The 21816-nt window shown below is 35.7% G+C and overlaps 1 protein-coding gene and 1 pseudogene across 1 annotated transcript; both read right to left on the bottom strand.

The window, feature by feature from the left end:
- LOC135152113 (uncharacterized) overlaps positions 1-21816 on the bottom strand; it is a 178701-nt pseudogene that overhangs the window by 117003 nt on the left and 39882 nt on the right.
- LOC108204014 (uncharacterized) lies at positions 4502-6824 on the bottom strand. The gene is made up of 7 exons (XM_064092614.1): positions 6801-6824; positions 6472-6693; positions 5945-6167; positions 5590-5834; positions 5192-5488; positions 5028-5105; positions 4502-4894 (listed from the first exon to the last, which is right to left on the bottom strand). The coding sequence occupies exons 1-7, from the start codon at positions 6822-6824 to the stop codon at positions 4502-4504; spliced, it is 1482 nt and encodes a 493-aa protein (XP_063948684.1).

Below are 21816 nucleotides of genomic sequence, written 5' to 3'. Positions count from 1 at the left end.
GTTTCATTTTTGACTCGTTTGAGCTTGAAAACAACTTGTAGCTTTATTATTAACTAGATTGAAGTTGGAAACAACTTGTAGCTTCATTCTAGTCTCATTTGAAGTTGAAAACAACTTGTAGCTTCATTTTCGGTTGTTTGAAATTGGAATCAACTTGTAGTTTCATTTTTGACTCGTTTGAGCTTGAAATCAACTTGTAGCTTTATTATTGACTAGATTGAAGTTGGAAACAACTTGTAGCTTCATTCCAGACTCGTTTGAAACTAAAAATTACTTTTAGCTTCATTTTCAGCTGTTTGAAATTGCAATCAACTTGTAGTTTCATCCTTGACTCGTTTGTGCATGGAAACAATTTTTAGCTTCATTATCGACTAGATTGAAGTTGGAAACAACTTGCAGATTCATTCCAGACTCGTTTGAAGTTGAAAACAACTTGTAGCTTCATTTTCGGTTGTTTGAAATTGGAATCAACTTGTAGTTTCATTCTTGACTCGTTTGAGCTTGAAAACAACTTGTGGCTTCATTTTTGGTTGTTTGAAATTGGAATTAACTTGTAGTTTCATTTTTGACTCGTTTGAGCTTGAAAACAACTTGTAGCTTTATTATTGACTAGATTGAAGTTGGAAACAACTTGTAGCTTCATTCCAGTCTCATTTGAAGTTGAAAACAACTTGTAACTTCATTTTCGGTTGTTTGAAATTGGAATCAACTTGTAGTTTCATTTTTGACTCGGTTGAGCTTGAAATCAACTTGTAGCTTTATTATTGACTAGATTGAAGTTGGAAACAACTTGTAGCTTCATTCCAGACTCATTTGAAACTAAAAATTACTTTTAGCTTCATTTTCGGCTGTTTGAAAGTGGAATCAAGTTGTAGTTTCATTCTTGACTCGTTTGTGCATGGAAACAATTTTTAGCTTCATTATCGACTAGATTGAAGTTGGAAACAACTTATAGATTCATTCTAGACTCGTTTGAAGTTGAAAACAACTTGTAGCTTCATTTTCAGTTGTTTGAAATTGGAATCAACTTGTAGTTTCATTCTTGACTCGTTTGTGCACGGAAACAATTTTTAGCTTCATTATCGACTAGATTGAAGTTGGAAACAACTTGTAGATTCATTCCAGACTCGTTTGAAGTTTGAAACAACTTGTAGATTCATTTTTGGTTGTTTGAAATTGGAATCAACTTGTAGTATTATTTTTGACTCGTTTGAGCTTGTAAACCACTTAGAGCTTCATTATTGACTACATTGAAGTTGGAAACAACTTGCAGCTTAATTCCAGACTCATTTGAAGTTGAAAACAACTTGTAGTTTCATTTTTGGTTGTTTGAAATTGGAATCAACTTGTATTTTTATTGTTGACTCGTTTGAGCTTGAAAACAACTTGTAGCTTTATTATTGACTAGATTGAAGTGGGAAACAACTTGTAGCTTCATTCCAGACTCGTTTGACAGAAAATTACTTGTAGCTTCATTTTCGGTTGTTTGAAATTGGAATCAACTTGTAGTTTCATTCTTGACTCGTTTGTGCACGGAAATAATTTTTAGCTTCATTATTGACTAGATTGAAGGTGGAAACAACTTGTAGCTTCATTTTTGGTTGTTTGAAATTTGAATCAACTTGTACTTTCATTCTTGACTCGTTTGAGCCTGAAAACAACTTGTAGCTTCATTATTGACTAGATTGAAGTTGGAAACAAGTTGTAGTTTTATTCCAAACTCGTTTGAAATTGAAAACAACTTGTAGCTTCATTTTTAGTTGTTTGAAATTGGAATCAAATTGTAGTATTATTTTTGATTCGTTTGAGTTTGTAAACCACTTGGAGCTTCATTATAGACTAAATTGAAGTTGGAAACAACTTGCAGCTTAATTACAGCCTCATTTGAAGTTGAAAACAACTTGTAGTTTTATTTTTGGTTGTTTGAAATTGGAACCAACTTGTAGTTTCATTCTTGGCTCGTTTGAGCTTGAAAACAACTTGTAGCTTTATTATTGACTAGATTGAAGTCGGAAACAACTTGTAGCTTCATTCCAGACTCGTTTGAAACTAAAAATTACTTTTAGCTTCATTTTCGGCTGTTTGAAATTGGAATCAACTTGTAGTTTCATTCTTGACTCGTTTGTGCATGGAAACAATTTTTAGCTTCATTATCGACTAGATTGAAGTTGGAAACAACTTGCAGATTCATTCTAGACTCGTTTCAAGTTGAAAACAACTTGTAGCTTCATTTTCGGTTGTTTGAAATTGGAATCAACTTGTAGTTTCATTCTTGACTCGTTTGAGCTTGAAAACAACTTGTGGCTTCATTTTTAGTTGTTTGAAATTGGAATCAACTTGTAGTTTCATTTTTGACTCGGTTGAGCTTGAAATCAACTTGTAGCTTTATTATTGACTAGATTGAAGTTGGAAACAACTTGTAGCTTCATTCCAGTCTCATTTGAAGTTGAAAACAACTTGTAACTTCATTTTCGGTTGTTTGAAATTGGAATCAACTTGTAGTTTCATTTTTGACTCGGTTGAGCTTGAAATCAACTTGTAGCTTTATTATTGACTAGATTGAAGTTGGAAACAACTTGTAGCTTCATTCCAGACTCATTTGAAACTAAAAATTACTTTTAGCTTCATTTTCGGCTGTTTGAAAATGGAATCAAGTTGTAGTTTCATTCTTGACTCGTTTGTGCATGGAAACAATTTTTAGCTTCATTATCGACTAGATTGAAGTTGGAAACAACTTATAGATTCATTCTAGACTCGTTTGAAGTTGAAAACAACTTGTAGCTTCATTTTCAGTTGTTTGAAATTGGAATCAACTTGTAGTTTCATTCTTGACTCGTTTGTGCACGGAAACAATTTTTAGCTTCATTATCGACTAGATTGAAGTTGGAAACAACTTGTAGATTCATTCCAGACTCGTTTGAAGTTTGAAACAACTTGTAGATTCATTTTTGGTTGTTTGAAATTGGAATCAACTTGTAGTATTATTTTTGACTCGTTTGAGCTTGTAAACCACTTAGAGCTTCATTATTGACTACATTGAAGTTGGAAACAACTTGCAGCTTAATTCCAGACTCATTTGAAGTTGAAAACAACTTGTAGTTTCATTTTTGGTTGTTTGAAATTGGAATCAACTTGTATTTTTATTGTTGACTCGTTTGAGCTTGAAAACAACATGTAGCTTTATTATTGACTAGATTGAAGTTGGAAACAACTTGTAGCTTCATTCCAGACTCGTTTGACAGAAAATTACTTGTAGCTTCATTTTCGGTTGTTTGAAATTGGAATCAACTTGTAGTTTCATTATTGACTAGATTGAAGTTGGAAACAACTTGTAGCTTCATTTTTGGTTGTTTGAAATTTGAATCAACTTGTACTTTCATTCTTGACTCGTTTGAGCCTGAAAACAACTTGTAGCTTCATTATTGACTAGATTGAAGTTGGAAACAAGTTGTAGTTTTATTCCAAACTCGTTTGAAATTGAAAACAACTTGTAGCTTCATTTTTAGTTGTTTGAAATTGGAATCAAATTGTAGTATTATTTTTGATACGTTTGAGTTTGTAAACCACTTGGAGCTTCATTATAGACTAAATTGAAGTTGGAAACAACTTGCAGCTTAATTACAGCCTCATTTGAAGTTGAAAACAACTTGTAGTTTGAAAGGCATATGTTAAGCCTATTTGTATTTAAGAGTATCAACTCAACTCTGATAAGAAAGAAAGTAAATTAGCAAGCACTATTGAAGGAATCCGTACGAAGAACGTCAAGTGATTTATTAAAATCATATGTCTGAAGAATTTCAGGATGCTGCTGCACACACTATACCATAGATTGCATTTAGCAACCCCTAAAAATAGTTGCTATATTATAAAAAAGCATTGCAATAGCCTCTATTGCAACAATTTTCAAAAATTCGACCGTTAAGTTTGCCCCCGTTGCCATAGGGCCCTTTTTGCAATGAATTAACCCTTGTATTGCAACATGTTCAATTCATTGCCAGAGCCACATATTGCAACAAGTTTTTCTCTATAGCAATGCGATTTAAATCATTGCTGTAGTTTGTTCTATTATTGCAACAAAATTTGCAACACTTTATTTTGATTTAAACATTGCCATAGAGCACCTGTGGCAACAAATTTTGGTCCTAATGTATTGTTATTTTAGTGAATTATAATATAAAAAGCAACCTCTAAGGTAACATTATAATGACATATTGCAACATTATGAATAAAAAAAAATGGACATGACCATTTCATAAATATATCAATCCACCAATTTAATGGTTCAACACCAACAAATTCAAAACAGTACTTAGACTGTTACCAACCACAAGCTCATGCCAGAAGCAAGTCCTAGACTACCACAAACAATATCAGTACCATTGTGACTGATCAAAAAACAGATTTTAAGTCTAGCTAGAACATTTGCATCAAACTTCTTACATCATCAAAATAGGCTAATTAATTAAGTCTTGAACATAGATATATATACTACTACTGATGATCAAGAATCATCAGCAGCTTCGCTATCAGTCTCCGGCTCATGTTCACTCTCACAGCATGCACATATTTCATCCACATCTATATGGAGCGATGGATTTTTCTCAGCCAAATGTCCAAGGATTCTCTTTAGCTTTTTGTTCAACTTATCCTCCATCTCAGCAGCTATCTCCTTCCTTAGGCTTGCCAATTCTTCAGCCTTTTTGCTTTGAAGCTGTTGATTGTTGACTGTTTTCCTTGTTCTACCAGTCCTCCCAATAAGCCAATTTGGTCCATGAGCCTGAAAATCTATTTCTTTTGTATTTGCTGCTTCTTCAGCCTCATTGTCTTTCTGAGTGTCTTTGTCATTGTCCTTTTCATTGTCCTTTTCATTGTCCTTCTCAGTGTCCTTTTCAGTCTACAAAAATCAAAATATGTAAAGATATTAGTGTATACAATGGCCCCAATATTGCAGCATGTACATATTCAACATTCATAATAATCTTATGACAGAAGTAATTTCAATAATTTATGAAAATATTATTCCTAACCTTCTTATCATGACCTTGGCGCGTTTTAGGATATATATCCGCCTTTGTAGGTGTATCAGGGGTCGACTGGTTCTTTTTCTATCATAAAATGAACAAAATATTAACAAGTAGGATTGATAGACAAAATAATTGCAAAACATGATAATTAGTATCCACGACCATACCATTTCATTTCCAATCTGTGCAAAGGATTTACGGCCAGCAGTGTGTGTGTCAATGACCTTTCTTCGGTTGTTTGAATTCTTTGCAGCAGTAGATTTGATTTTTTCATGGCCCCAATATTGTAGCAAAATCTTGAATTTTTCCAAAGGAATGGACTGCGGCCGATTTCTTAGCCTTTCCTCATCATTGTCATATTTTGAATAGTATTCTGCCTTAAAACGGCTTTTGTGCATCCTCCATGCATCACAGATGGTCTTTAGAACCCAATCTTTTCCCTCCTCTGGAATGATATACTTTGTCTACAGATTATACACAATAAAATAGATTATATATATACGGGCTATTATACACAATAAAATAGATTATAAATATGAATGTAGTGTGTATGTGTTGTTTTTACCTTGACAAACTCCCACCAGCCAATCTTCTCTCCTTCGGGAACTCGGCTCCAGTTCACATAATCTAGGGGCACACATTGTCTTCCAATTGTCCCCAAGAAACTACCAAATTCCGATCTTATTTTACTATTTTCATGCACTGGCTGCAACTCATGATTCAGGGTCAACTCTGGTCTGTCTTCTAATCTTCTTGTGAAAACAGAATTCATCTTAGTAGGGCCTCTGCGCCTTGCAATTTTAGTTTCGCCTTCATATTTAAATTTTTTTAGACAACATTATTATACAAAATTACCAATGTGTATATATACATATATGGCTGATGTATCTAGCATAAACTAATTAAGGTTCGATACATACCCTCATCAGTTGGAACTGTGGTAATATTATTACCATCAGTTGGTTGCTTATCACCATCATTCCCCTGTCCATTTCCAGCTTTTAATTGTTTCTCACTCTCTTTCAGCTTCAGATATGCCTCCATTGTTCCAACTCCATCATTACTGTATGCCCTCTTTATCTGATTCAACTCTTGAAGACCAGCAGGTAGTGGCGGGGGCGGTGGTATTACTTCAACATCAACCTTGCAATAATTTTGCCAAAATTTGAGCATACATAAAATGCAATAAAACATAAATAAAAATGGAGGAGAATTGAACTTAAAATGAAGGAAAAATGCACCTTTTGAGTCTCAGCAATTTTTTTGACAGTTTGGGAACGTGTTGTGGGTGTTCTGCTAGCAACCTTCACTTTTGGAGCTTTTTTTGTCCGCTAAAAAATTACAGTTCATATATATATATATATATATATATATATATATATATATATTAAAATGATAGCATCTTAACTGCACTACCTCAATTAATCTTTAAATAAATTATACGCACCTTCGCCGGTTGCTCGTCTTTGCTACTAGGCAGGCTATCATGTCCGGAGACATAGTCCCGATCAAATTCCAAGTCTGATACGTTACCATCAAGTATCTTCTTCTTTTTTTCTTTTTTAGCTTCAAGTTCAGCTTTCAGTTTATTTATTCTCAGATTTTCCAACATTTGATTATTTTCTGCAACCCTCTTTTTCCTTTTTTCTTCAAAATCAGCAAGAATGTCCTAAATAAAGCACACATAATTAATAAATTAATTACCATATATGCAGATATGTGAAAATTAACTTGTTAGAAATTAACTAGCCTTTTTAGTAAATTTCTTCTTTTTGCCCTGTCCCGGAGACTGTGCTGCATATTCCTCCTTCTGATCAGTAGCTACCAAGTTCAATTCCTCATCGGCTCCTTTAGTTGGAATTGCAGACTGAGCATTTTCAGTACCAACCAAATGCAAGTCTCCATCATCAGCCTCTTTTTTCTTCTCGTTGATCTCATTCCCTTCAATTGGAATTGCAGATTCAACCTCTTTAGTACAAAGCAAATCCAAGTCTCCATCAGCTTCTTTTTTCTTGTTCTTTTGATCCTTTTGTAGCGTTTCTATTGTCACATACTTTCGCTTAAATTGTTCCTTACCTAAAGTAGCATTATCAATCATTAGAAATACACTTGTAAATCAATAAATGACAACAAATAATGATATCGAGACTCGCACCAAATATTTCAGGAGAAAGGAATATAACTACCTTCATTAAAATTTGGCCTCGGCCTGATGATCACATGAGGCTGCATTTGCTTCGCAGGCTCAATTGCCTTGTCAACAACATTGTCAATATAAAAATCTAAGAGACATCCTTCTAGGATACCCTGAAGAATCTCACCAATGTCGGCATCAGAGGAGACAATTTTCCAACCACCCCCTTGTTTTTTGACATAAATCCCTCCTATTTCAGTGTATCCGAGATCATCCTTCACGTATTCCATAAGCACAGAAAAGGAAAATGTGTCAACTTCTACACCAACTGGAATTTTGGTGCATTTTCCACACAAGTATTTGTTCTTTACAAATTGTCCTTTGTGGTAGAACCTGAGATAAAAGTAATCCGCCATCCTGAAAATATACATAACAAAAATAAGGTTAGGAGTATGGTTTATTAGATGGATAAATACACTACATAAAAAACAACTAGAAAGCTCGTAGGAAACAAGTAGAAACAAATAAAATGTACATGAAAGCATATAACTAACACACTTATTGAAGCAAATAACAAGGTAATTAAAATTTGACAATAATATTCTGCCAGAGTACAAGGAACAGAGTCGACAGAATTGAAATACAATAGATGAACAAGTCTTATTCGCAGATTTCATCATTTTCTTCCACTTCATTTGGTGTATTCAGAATTTGTCGTTTCGGCACATCATCTCTATACCAACTGTTATCATCAGGAAGTGTATTTATAGGAAATTCCAGTTCTTGATACATATCTGCATTAACAGCTTCTTCAAGTAATGGATCAGTTTCTTCTTCAATATCATTGTAGTCCCTCGGTAGTCTTCTCACAACAAAATATAAATTCTTTTCAGAACAATCTTGAATGTAGAAAACTTGCTGAACCTGCGTAGCTAAAACAAATGGGTCTTCTTTTTGATAAATTTTGTTAAAATTCACCCTTGTCAACCCATGACAGTCTTTATCTTTTTGGTACCAAATACACCTAAACAAGACAACACTCAAAGCTCCCCAATAATCAACCTCGATAATTTCTTCTATGGCTCCATAATAACTAACCTCTCCGACTATGGGGTTTTTGTCTTTTGTACTAGAAAAACTAGTAGTCAGGGCCATCAAATGTACACCACTATTCTGTGTCGTACACTTTCCATCCCTTTTTTTTGTATGGAATCTTAATCCATTCACTACATAACCAGTGAATCGTCTAGCTGCTCGTTGAGGCCCCTTCGCTAAAGCTAATAATTCAGATGAATATCCCTCATTTTTTTCAACTTGATCCTTCAGCCAGATGTAAAATTCCTTTTTGTGGTCTCTTTCCCTTTTATACAACTTTGACTTCATTTGATTATCGTATAAAGAACGATGTTCCCTGCAATTAGAAGAAATTTTAAATAGTTAAAGATGCTAGTATTATAAACTACTTAGAAAAATTAATAAAAACTAGGGAGAAGAGACATTACTCGATAAGCTTCTCTATTTCCATGTTGCCACAGTTGAATAATACATAGCGATGAGCATTAATCCATACTTTTTCTGCCAAATGTATAGGCTTTCCATCTTTGTTTCTCCTTGAACCAATGTGACCTCCAACATCTGACTTTGTTTTTTTACTATCATCGGTTAGAAATCTAGAACAAAAAGTCAGGCATTCTTCAACCATATACCCTTCAGCTATGCATCCTTCTGGTTTGCTCCTATTACGAACGTAAGACTTCAATTTACTCAAATACCTTTCAATCCCAAACATCCATCGAAGGTGCACAGGTCCTCCAAATTCAATTTCTTTACATAAATGAATTGGCAGATGAACCATAATGTCAAAGAACGCAGGGGGAAAGATTGTTTCAAGCTGGCACAATATTTCAATTATTTCTTTCTGCAGCTTCTCCACATCATCCAACTGTATAACTTTACCACATATTCCCCTAAAGAAGGAACCTAGTCGTATCAACGGTATCGCGACCTCTGGTTTTAAAGTTTTTATTGCAGCAAATTGAAGTAAGTATTGGAGAATGAAATGTGCATCATGACTTTTATAACCACTTATTTTTCTTTCATTCAATTGCACACAGCGGCTTATATTAGATGCACATCCATAAGGCAATCTGGCATTCATCAACACTGAACAAAAGTCTTCTTTTTCTTTTTTGGTCATGTCAAAACATGCAGCACTGATTTCAAAGTGACTATTATCTGCTGATTTAACAGGATGAAGAACCTTACGAATGCCCATCTCTTGCAAATCAAGACGAGCATTTAGATTGTCCTTTGTCTTGCCCCCAATATTTAACAAAGTTCCTAATATTTTATCAACAATGTTTTTCTCTATGTGCATCACATCTAGATTATGCCTAACTAAATTATCACTCCAATAGGGTAACTCAAAAAATATCGACTTTTATTTCCAAGGACAGTCTCCATCTTTCTTCTTGCCTTTTTGCTTTCCAAAATTATTCCTAAATTCAGCCAAAAGATTTTCAATGAGCTTTCCAGTTAAAGGTTTGGGACAGAGGCCTGTTTCTACTTCCCCATTAAATCTCTTCGTGTCAAACCTAAGCTTGTGATCAGGAGGTAGGAATTTTCTGTGGTTCATGTAGCAAACTTTACGGCTGTGCTTCAAATATATAGATGAGGTCTCATAATGACATTCGGGACAGCAAAGGTATCCCTTTGTGGTCCAACCTGATAAAACCCCATACCCCGGGAAATCACTTATAGTCCATAATAGGCTCGCGCGCAAGGTAAATGTGTTATTACAGTGGGCATCATAAGTTTGTATACCAACATCCCACAATTCTTTTAACTCAGCTATAAGCGGCTGCAAATACACATCTATTTCATTACCAGGCTGTATCGGACCAGGGATCAGAGTGGAAAGAATTATGTTTTCAGGTTTCATAATCAACCACGGTGGTAAATTATAGTTAACTAGCATCACTGGCCAAGTACTATGAGATATACTCATCGTTCGGTACGGATTAAACCCATCTGCCGCTAATCCCAGCCTCACATTTCGAGCCTCTTGAGAAAAATTTGGATGACTTGCATCCATAGACTTCCAGGCCTTGGCATCGGCTGGATGTCTTAACTTTCCATCGATTGTTCGGCATGTTGAATGCCATGTCATGAGCTGTGAATATTCTTTACACAAGAACATTCTCTGCAATCTTGGTTTTAATGGAAAGTATCTCAAGACCTTGGCAGGGACTTTATAGGTTTTCCTATCATTATTTTCTAAAACAGCAGCCTTATCACTTTCTACAGATTTCCATCTTGAAACTCCACACACTTTGCAATTATTTTCCTTTTTATCTTTGTCCCAATATAACATACAGTCATTGGGACATGCGTGAATCTTCTCATAATCAAGGCCTAATTCTTTAATTATTCCCTTTGCAGCACTAAACGAAGGGGGCAAATTTGACTCGGGGAAGGCCTCCTTTATCAACTCAAGTATTGCACTAAAGGCTGACTCCGTAAATCCACAAGTGCACTTCAACATGTAAAGCTTAACTATAAAACCTAAACGAGTAAAGGTTTTGGAGCCCGGATACAAAGGTTGTTTACCCTCCTCGACAAGCCTATAGAAATTCATTGCTTCTTTGTTCATCTGATTTTTAACACCGGTATCAATACTATTTTTATGTCGATTAAGGACCATATCATCAAAATCTTCTCCCAAACCAAACCCCCCCGTATCACAGTCCATATCATCACTAATTCCAGTGCTTTTTTTAAATTTTGCCGTTGAAATCTCATATATCCAGTTCACAAACTCTGGATATGGCCCCTGGCATATAAGATGCTCATAGACGACATCTCGCGAGTGCCAGAAGCGATTAGTACATTTCTTACACGGGCACCTAAGTTCAGTTCCTACGCCAAAATTTGCCATACCATTCGACACAAAATCTTTGACCCCTTTTATATATTCTTCACTATACTTTGGAAGTAATGTCCAGTTCATCATCACTGAATTTCTACACAAGTTTGAATAGAAACAAGCATCAAGTTAAGAAACTCCTATAAACATTACTAAATCCCTCTAGAATAACCCCACTGTTTAGAGCCCACTAAACCCATTTAAACCCCAATAATCGATTTTATTACATATAAAATATCTAAATTAAAAAAATATACAAAACCATCTAACAAAGCACAAAATCATAGAACAAGAAACCCATGTATCAACATAATCTGAACCCTAAATTGAGAAAATCAGAACATGCAAGCAAATAAACCTAAACCCATTTAAACCCCTAATTAACAACAAACATATACACCATTAAACACATATACACAATCAATTAAACATATATACACACCTAATTAAACACATATATACCTAATTTATCATAGAGAGAAACAGAGACACGGGGTGTGTACCTGAATAGACAGAGCTTTGCCTTCGACTTCTCTCTCACACGCGCGCCTTTCTTCCTCTCTCTGCTTCTCTCTTTCGCACCTTCTTGTATTTTCTTCCTCTCTCTGCTTTCTCTCTCTGTTAATAGTATAAACGAGTCTGGTAGTGTGTGTGTATACTTTCTCTTTTTCTATTTTTGTGTTTGTTTTTTTAATTAACCCGGGCAATTCTAATATTTCATTATCCCGCCACTACTACTTTCCTTGGCCCGCCAATATTTTTGGCCCCAAAAATCTCATCTATTGCAACGCCTGGTTGTGACGTTGCAAAAGACCTTTGTTTCTACAGCCCTTTCAAATTTTTTAACGAAAATTTGATTCTATTGTAACGTTTTTTTCCCCATTGCAATAGACTGTTTTTAATTTTTCAATAGCAACGATTTTAAGGAAAATTTTATTTGAGTGGTTGCTAAAGGCAATCTATGGTATAGTGACACCACTGAAAGAAGTTCATTAATATGTTCAAGCCTCAGTGTACAAATAATATTTTGTAGCACGTCCAGAAGTCCAGAAGGTATAAAGTTTTAATACTTTATTTATTCAGAAGATTCCAAACTATTTCTACTTATGAAGAAGAACTACGAAGACAAAGACTCGATGAACAAGCCACTTCACAAATGTTTAATTGATAAAGAATATTTGATTCAGCTAGATACAGATGAACCAGACAGTACATTTGTGTGTCAGCTACTCAGATTAAATATTCTGCATCAACAATAGGTGGTCGTTCAATCAAGACAAAGAATCAGATCTTTTAAAGGAAGACAGAAGACCTGCTACTGAAGCTGTGCTCAATATAATTATTCTTTTAATTAATCCACATCTCAAAATAATTATATAAGTTATGTAATTTATTTATTAAATTAATTCACACTCGAATTAATTTAATTTATGAATTTATATAATTAATATAATTAAGTGGATAATTATTGAATTAATTATATAGGAAAAATCAATTGTTATATGCTTTTTGGGCACGGTATGACAATCCAAAGGATTGTCATACCGCACCATGACATCTGCCTTAGTCAGGAGGCATGACAAACCAAAGGTTTGTCATACCGAATGACTTAGGCATGACAATTGATCATTGTCATACCGAAGTCACAAGGTATGACAATGCCTTGGTTTGTCATACCGTTTGTCATACCACCTGATGACTTAGCCTCCAAGGTTAGATTGTCATACCTTTCCATGTTTGTCATACCGTTTGTCATACGGATGTCATACCTATTCAAAATCAGCATGACAATGCTTGTAATTGTCATACCTTCCCACTGATTGTCATTCTGATTGTCATACCTTCCCTTAGATTGTCATACCTTCTCATTTGTGCCATGACAATGCTTGTAATTGTCATACCTTTTGTCATAGCACTTGTGTAATTGTCATAGAGCTTCCTAAGGGTTGTCATGCCTAGCTTTGTCATACAAGTTCAATGGTTTGCCTATATATATGGCTTCACCACTTCATTTGTTCAATGTTCATTGCATTGTAAAGCTTTCAAGTTGTGCTAAACTTGCTATTGTTTAATCCACAGTTTTCTGTGCTTTGATCACTCGGTTGTTTTAATCCGCTATATAAGAATACTTCCTGTCGAATTTATTCTACGAACTAGTGGACTTTAAAACGAACCATATTAATTATATAACGACTTAAAAATTGTTATATTAATTAATTTAAATCTGATTAACAAGTTAAATTCCAATCAGATTATTCCGCCGCGATTATTTTGTGACGATTGTATTCAACCCCCCCCTTCTACAATCGTATCTGGACCTAACAATTGGCATCAGAGCAGTTGATACCATTTTCAGTATCAGATCCTATACTCACTCTGTAACGTCCAAATATTTTTTATTCGAATTAATTTTATTCCAAAAATTAATTTTGATTTAAAATATTTTTCTTTCAAAAATCCAAATCTCATCCAAACACTATTCACTTCAATTTCAAATATTTTTTAATTCGAATTAATTTTTTTTTTAAAAAAAATTAATTTTGATTTAAAATATTTTTCTTTCAGTAATCCAAATCTCATCCAAACACTATTCATTTTAATCTTTAAAAAAAAAAAATGAGTACGCAAAAGATCAGTAGCATTAAAATCCCACCGTTCAGCCAGGAGCACTTTGGCCTATGGAAGAGGCATATGTTCCTATTCCTCCGCACTGCGAACAGAAAATACATCGGGATTTTGGACAAAGGTGTTACTACTCCGATGAAGGTCATTTTAGCACACGAAGAGGATGGTGTGTTGATACCTCATCAGGTCATTCCGAAAGAACTTTCTGAGTACACCGATGAAGAGAGTGATCAGATGAACTTAGATGATGCTCTTCAACTAATCTTGGTTGAATCTCTAAATCCAGTGATGTACAATGCTGTTGTAAATTGTACGAACGCCAAGCAAATCTGGGATACATTAGAGATTATCAATGAAGGCTCAGAGGAAGTTAGGGAAAACAAGAAAGAGATACTGATGGCTCAGTATGAACAGTTTGGTTCCCATCCCGGTGAAGGGATTTCAGAAGTATTTATCAGACTTAATAATTTGATAAATAATTTAAATCTGAATGGGAAATTCTACGACAAGAAAGAAGTCAACTTGAAGTTTCTCTTGACCCTTCCCGAACATCTGGAACACAGAATCACTGCCATCAGGGAAAGCAGAGATCTGCATGAGATTTCTCTGGAAAGACTCTACGGAGTTTTGAAAACTTATGAACTGGAGCAAGTTCAGAGTAAACAGAGATATGGCTGGGGTAAAACACAGAACCATTCGAGAGCTCTAGTTGTTGAGTCACCTGTACTGGAAGAAAAGAAGAAGGATGTTGTTGTTCCTTCTAAGACTACTCAGGAGCTTGTTGTACCTGAGATGGGTCAGACTGCCTCTTCCAGTGGTGATGATGAGTTCTATACAATGGAAGAGCTGGAACTGTTAGAAGATCAATCTCTATCCCTGTTTGCCAAGAAGTTTGGAAACATGAGATTCCGGAAGAACCCTTCCTATAAATACAAACCTACTGTTAGTAAGTTTCAGAAGGGGGGCTATTCATCTTCTACAAGCAAAGGAGGATACAAGACTGGGATGGTAGACAGAAGCAAGTTCAAATGCTTCAATTGTGGTGAACCTGGACACTTTGCAACTGAATGCAAGCAGCCCAAGGTTCAAGGAAAGAGAAAGGATTCGTATGATGAGCTGAAGCAGAAGTATGATGCCTTAGTAAGAAAGCATCATGGAACTTCTGGAAGTCAAACCTTCAAGAGCAAATCATATCTAGCAGAAGGGAAAAGCTGGGATGATACAGATAGTGATGAAGAAGAGCAGATTGGGAATGTTGCTCTCATGGCTAATGCTGGATCATCTTCACCTCCTCCTGCTGGAAGCTTTCAGGTAGATCCTACATGCCCTAAACTGTTTATGCAATTAGGACTCGAAAGAGATGATGCTATTAAAAGGTTGAAAGCTGCCAATCTTAAAATTGATACTTTAGTCTTAGATATTCATGCTTATAAAATGAATGAGATGAAAGTATTAAAACCTAAAATAGAACAATTGACTATGGATTTAGGATTACAATGTGCTAAAGTCAAAGTTCTAGAGAAAGGTGAGATTGCTTTAAGACTTCAGCTAGACGAAGAGAAAGTGAAATGTAAAGCCTTTAAGGATGCCTCCATGATAGTCAAAGAACTTAATGATAAACAAGAGATCAAGAGAACTGTTGGAATAGGCTTTGACTATAACAAATCTGTAGGTAAGGCTAGTAACATTACTCCCTTTAAGAAGAGTGCAAAGGAGAGAGGAATTCCTTTTGTTTTGAAAGATTCCCCTCAACCTTTGTTTAAGGCCTCAGAAGCTGAACCTCTGTTAGAAACTCCTGTTGTCATTAAATATGAACTCAAACAGGAAGACCTTAAAATGAAAGAGAGTAATGAGAAGAAAGATGAGAGTCTGACAAACCTCAAACCAATCAAAGTGAAAGGCAATGTTAGGTTGCCTAAAGCTGGTTTAGGTGTCAAATCTGAGAGAACCAAATTCAACAAGCCTAATAGTTTTGTGAATAGTAAGAACAAGAACAATAGATGTCATTCTACTGAGAACTTTAAATCTGATAACAAGGTTAGAGTAGAATCTATTGATGTTCCTACTACTATGACTGATACTCCTGTTGTTCCTGCTTTTGATGCATGTCATAAATACTGTGGTGTTGATAATTGTATGACTTGTGCTTTCAATTTGATGTCTGCATATTTTAAAAATTTGCATGCTAAAAATGAAAACACATCACCTAGACAACACACAAACAACAAGCATGCTAGATCAAAGACTGCTAGTCCTTCTCACAAGAGAAAGGAGACTTATGTTCCAAAGCCTAAAACCAAGGTTTATAAGGCTGTTGTTAAGGAAGTAAGTTCAGTCAAATCTGAACCAAGTATCAGTCCAAGGGGCTCTGTTGTTACACCTGATAGAAATCAGTTCTTTAAGTTTGCTGGACCCAATCAAGTGTGGGTCCCAAAGGATGTTTAATCAAGTTGTCTTTTGCAGGGTGCCAGTGGAATTGTTCGTGTTACCTGGGTGCTTGACAGTGGAGCGTCAATGCACATGACTGGCAACAAATCCCTGCTGGAGGACATAAGAGAAGGAGCTGGCCCTACAGTCAGTTTTGCTGATAATAGCAAAGGTCGTACTGTGGGATATGGCAAGTACAAAATTGGAAGGATCATCATAGAAGATATTGCAATAGTTGAAGGACTTCAACATAATCTCCTGAGTGTCAGTCAATTCTGTGACAAAGGATATTATGTTCATTTTGAAAAGGAGATATGTATCATTAAACATATCAAGGATAAGCGTCCTTCACTATGTGGCATAAGGAAAGGCAATATATTCGTAGCTGATTTGTCTTCAGGACCTGGAAACGAAGTTCACTGTTTCTACGCCAAAGCGTCTGCTGAAGATAGTTGGTTATGGCATAAGAAACTCTCACACCTCAACTTCAAAACCATGAACTCTCTAGTCAAGAGAGATCTAGTGAGAGGTTTGCCTTCCCTGGAATTCTCAACTGATGATCTTTGTGAAGCTTGTCAGAAAGGAAAAGCGAAGAGAGCATCTCACAAAGGCAAAACCATCAATACCATTACAGATCCACTTCATTTGTTGCATATGGATTTGTTTGGCCCTGTGAATGTTGCATCTATTGATGGAGGAAGATATGCCTTAGTCATTGTGGATGACTTCTCGAAATTTACTTGGGTTTACTTCCTGGCTTCTAAGGATGAAACCCCGTTGACAGTGATTGATCATATAAAGTTAGTTGAATTGGATAAAGGTGTGCCAGTCAAAGCTGTAAGGTCAGACAATGGCACAGAATTCAAGAATCAAACTCTAATCAACTTTTACTCTGAAAAGGGAATTAGAAGGCAGTATTCAGCACCAAGGACTCCACAGCAGAATGGAGTCGTCGAAAGAAAGAATCGTACACTGATCGAAGCTGCAAGGACTATGATTGCTGAAGCAAAGCTTCCACTGTACTTTTGGGCTGAAGCTGTGTCTACTGCCTGCTACACCCAGAATAGAACTTTGATCAACAAGGATCATATGAAAACTCCATTTCATCTGTATAACAACAAGAAGCCTTATGTCAAACATCTTCATGTATTTGGAGCCAAGTGTTATGTTCTCAAAGATGGTGAAGAGAACTTGAACAAGTTTGAGCCAAAGGCATCTGAAGCAATTTTTGTTGGTTATACAAACAATGCTTATAGAGTTTTTGTAATTGATACTCTGTCAGTGAAAGTTAGTGTCAATGTAACATTTGATGACACTAAACTACCAAGTTTACAATCTGCTGATCCATCTGAATCTCTGAAGTTTGATAACTATCCAGATTCTGATTCAGATGATGATGTGCCACCTGAGGTTGCAACAGGTGATGACAACAATGATAATGATCCAGGCAATGGTGGAGGAAATGGCAATAATGCTGGAGATTCCACTAATGCTAGTGGTGGATCATCAAGTCAACCTGGCAACAGCTCAGGGGGAGCTGGTGGATCAACTAGTCATACACATCAGCCTAATGATGATACTGCTGAATCATCAAGGACACAACTTCCAAGGGAAAGGATTTGGAGCAGAGATCATCCCTTTGATCTGATTATTGGTGATCCTGATGTTGGTGTAAGGACTAGAAGTGCTACGACAAATGAATGTTTATTTTCTGGATTTCTATCTCAACTAGAACCAAAGAAAATAGAAGAAGCACTTGCTGATCCTGATTGGGTTCTTGCCATGCAAGAAGAACTCAATCAATTTGAGAGACAAGAAGTCTGGGCCCTGGTTCCAAGACCAAAAGGAAAATCTACTATTGGAGCTAGATGGGTCTTCCGTAACAAGTTAGATGGTGATGGCATTGTTGTGAGAAATAAAGCCAGACTGGTTGCAAAAGGTTATTCTCAGGAAGAAGGAATTGATTATGATGAAACCTATGCTCCAGTTGCTCGTCTTGAAGCCATCAGAATATTTCTTGCATTTGCTGCACACTCCAACTTCAAAGTTTATCAGATGGATGTGAAAAGTGCATTTCTGAATGGAAAGCTGGAAGAAGAAGTATATCTGGAACAGCCCCCTGGCTTTGAAAATCCAGAGTTTGCTGATTTTGTGTACTTCCTATTCAAAGCTGTCTATGGACTCAAGCAGTCACCAAGAACATGGTATGACACCCTCTCTGAATTTTTGATTGAAAATAAATTTACTAGAGGTGTCATAGACAAAACTCTCTTTTACAAATTGCATGATAATGATATGATATTTGTTCAAATATATGTTGATGATATTATATTTGGTTCTACTAACGATAACTTGTGCAAGAGATTTGCTAAGTTAATGCAGAGTAATTATGAGATGAGTATGATGGGTGAACTGTCCTACTTCCTTGGTCTTCAAGTAAGCCAAAAGGAAGATGGAATATTCATTTGCCAATCAAAGTATGTCAGAGATCTTCTAAGAAAGTTCAATTTAGAAGACTCTTCTCCGGCAAAGACACCCATGGCCACTGCCACAAAGCTTGACCAGGATAAATCTGGTAAGAAAGTTGATATTACAAGCTATCGAGGTATGATTGGCTCTTTACTTTATCTTACTGCAAGTAGACCAGATATCATGTTTGCAACATGTTTATGTGCTAGGTTTCAGGCTGATCCTAAGGAATCACATCTTATAGCCGTCAAAAGAATCTTTAGATATCTTAAGGGTACACCTGGTTTAGGTATTTGGTACCCTAAGAATACTGGTTTTGACTTAACCGGCTATACAGATTCTGATTATGCAGGTTGCAGGATTGATAGAAAGAGTACGTCTGGAAGCTGTCAATTTATAGGACGTCGGTTGGTTTCCTGGTACAGCAAGAAGCAACACTCAGTGTCTACTTCTACTGCTGAAGCTGAGTACATAGCTGCTGGCAGTTGCTGTGCTCAGATTCTCTGGATCAGAAACCAATTAAATGATTATGGTATTTCTGTCGACAAAATTCCAATATTTTGTGACAATACCAGTGCCATAGCCATTTCAAACAATCCAGTGCAACACTCCAGGACCAAGCACATAGATATCAGGTATCATTTTATTCGAGAACATGTCATGAATGGAACTGTGGTGTTACATTTTGTACCCACGGCTGATCAAATTGCTGACATCTTCACTAAACCACTTGATGAATCCACTTTCTCTAAGTTGGTTTGTGAGCTAGGGATGTTAAATATGCCATGATTCTCTTTGTATATTTTATATATTTGTTTTATATATTATTATATATTTTTGTGAATTTTCTGTGTAATTATATGTATTTTATTAGATTTTATATAATTGTTTGTAAATTATCTGATAATTTTCTGTGTAATTATGCATGTTCATATATGTCTCTGTTAATTTTCTAAGTGCTGCATACTCCCCTGTATTATTTTTCAAGCATTTAGATAATTATTTGTTTCTATTTTGTATTTTTCAAAATTAATTAAGCATAAATATTAGTTTTTAAGTTAATTCATTTTAATGAATTAAAGTTAAATTCATAAATATTTATATTTAATTAAAGTTGAATTTTACAAAATATTTGTGTAATATTCTAGATTTTATTTATATTAGGTTTTTGATTTTATGTGTAAAAAGGTTTTATTTCAAAAGAAAATCAAAAATCATAATATTTGCATATATTTCTGTTCTTAATTTTATTTAACTCGGCATGACAATCTGAAAGATTGTCATACCGAGTCTGAGTGCCTGTTTTGAGTTTCTCGGTATGACAATGAGTCATATGTCATATTAAGGTAAGTTGTGTGTTTCATACGCTTTATGAAACTCGGTATGACAATTTAATCAATTGTCATACCGAGTTCTTTTAAACCCTCACCAACCCGTTTAAACCTCGGTATGACAATCATTTAGATTGTCATACCGAAGTCAAAAAACCAATATGACATAACCTCTTTTGTCATACCACTGTACCACTTCACCTTCACTCGCGATATACACACACAGCCGTATATATATATATATATCGCCATTGTTTCTTCGCCGAGTTTTTCAAGTTTTCTCGTTATAAACTTGCTGGTTACTATCTTTTCAAGCGTTTATTGCTTGCTGGTTGCTAATTAATCGTATTCTGAGCCGTTATTCTGCCAAAATTTCGAGAGAATTTCAAACCCTTATTTCACGATTTCGAGGCTGTTTACACGCGATTTGTGCTCGTTTGTGGCCTTCAAATCTTTGTTGTGATCATCCCTTGAGTTTCCCATCTGCATTTCGAAGTGTTTAACAGATTTGGAGGTTGGGGCTTTTCGACTTTTAGTTCGAATTTTGAAGGGTTTTTCGAGAATATTAGGACTTGTTTGGATTATTGGTGAACTTTGGGACTTTGTTGGATATTGTGGAATTAAATTGGCTATTTACAATTTAATTAATTTTTAATTCGAGTTTAATCAATTAATTCGAATTATTAATTAATTGGTTAATTGTTAATTAATTATTAATTGAAATTTACGAGAAATTTGAGAATTATCATTTTATTTGAAAAATTCTCGTTTAATTCAATTTTTAATTATAAAAATGGCTGGCCAATTTGTTATCGGTGAGACCAACTACAACGGGTATTTGGACCCTGATTCCAGCTTAGAGAGATTCAGACCTTGGGTGAGGTTTCTGAATAGTCAAAGTTTAGTCAGCACGGCCATCACTGCTCATGCTGATTTACAGATTCGTCCACTTCAAGACTTCTACTCCTCTGCACTCAATACCACTCTCTTGGACAGCTACAGGGTTTCTGGAAATATTACTGGTGGTCGGAGCATTACCATTTCAGTAGATGATGTCAACAGAATTCTTGGGTTTCCCCGAAACAACTTTGCTGAGATTCCGACAGATGCTGAAATTACTCAATTCTTTCAGACCATTCTTTATCAGGGAGAGATACATCTACCAAGGATGCTGAAAGGGAACTTGAAACCTGAGTGGGATTTATTCTTCGATACACTGGCAAAGGTCTTTTCCCCAACCACTCGAAGTAACTTCAATATCATATCTTCCCTTCTTCAAATCATTGGATTCTGCATTGTTCACAATCGACGAATCAACTTTGGCAAGTTGATTCTTCAGTCGATTCTAAAGAAGTTGGGACCTCTCAGTAGTCGATCAGTTGCACAGAATCCCAGGGTTGTCTGTTTTTACCCTCGGTTCTTAATGCTGTTTTTGAATGATAAGATGACGGACGCTGAGAAGAATTCATACTTCAACTCTCCAATTGCACCAACTCAGCGTGTCTGTACGAAGTTGATTAAAGCTCTGACAAACAAAAGAAAATATGAGAATCTTCCACTAATAGTGACTCCATACCTGATGGAGCAGATCAATGCTCAGCCACAACAACTTCATCAATTTCAAGTGGCTCAACCTCAACAGCAACAATCTCATCAGCAACTGCCTCAACAAGCTCAACAACAACAACAGCAACCACAAGAACCAGAACCACTTCAAATACAACAACCAGAACAACATCAATCCCCATACCAATCACCACATCAATCTCCATACCAATCACCACACCATTCCCCTCTACATCAAACACATCAATCACAATCATTTGAAGACGAACCTCAGGAATACAACTTCTTCGAAGCTCAACCGTCTTCATCTGAACC

Source organism: Daucus carota, chromosome 4 (assembly GCF_001625215.2).
Source record: "Daucus carota subsp. sativus chromosome 4, DH1 v3.0, whole genome shotgun sequence".
Taxonomy (NCBI): Eukaryota; Viridiplantae; Streptophyta; class Magnoliopsida; order Apiales; family Apiaceae; genus Daucus; species Daucus carota.
The sequence above is the reverse complement of the archived record's forward strand: the minus strand, read 5'-3'. Positions and strand labels throughout refer to the sequence as shown.

What these genes read in the sequence shown, in the direction of transcription:
- LOC108204014 (XM_064092614.1), bottom strand. Translation starts at nt 6,824, where the DNA reads ATGCAGCACAGTCTCCGGGACAGG. An exon ending in GCTGGTGGGAGTTTGTCAAG is followed by an intron (nt 5,489 to 5,589) that starts GTAAAAACAACA and finishes TATAATCTGTAG; the next exon opens with ACAAAGTATATCATTCCAGA. An exon ending in CACAGATTGGAAATGAAATG is followed by an intron (nt 5,106 to 5,191) that starts GTATGGTCGTGG and finishes ATTTTATGATAG; the next exon opens with AAAAAGAACCAGTCGACCCC.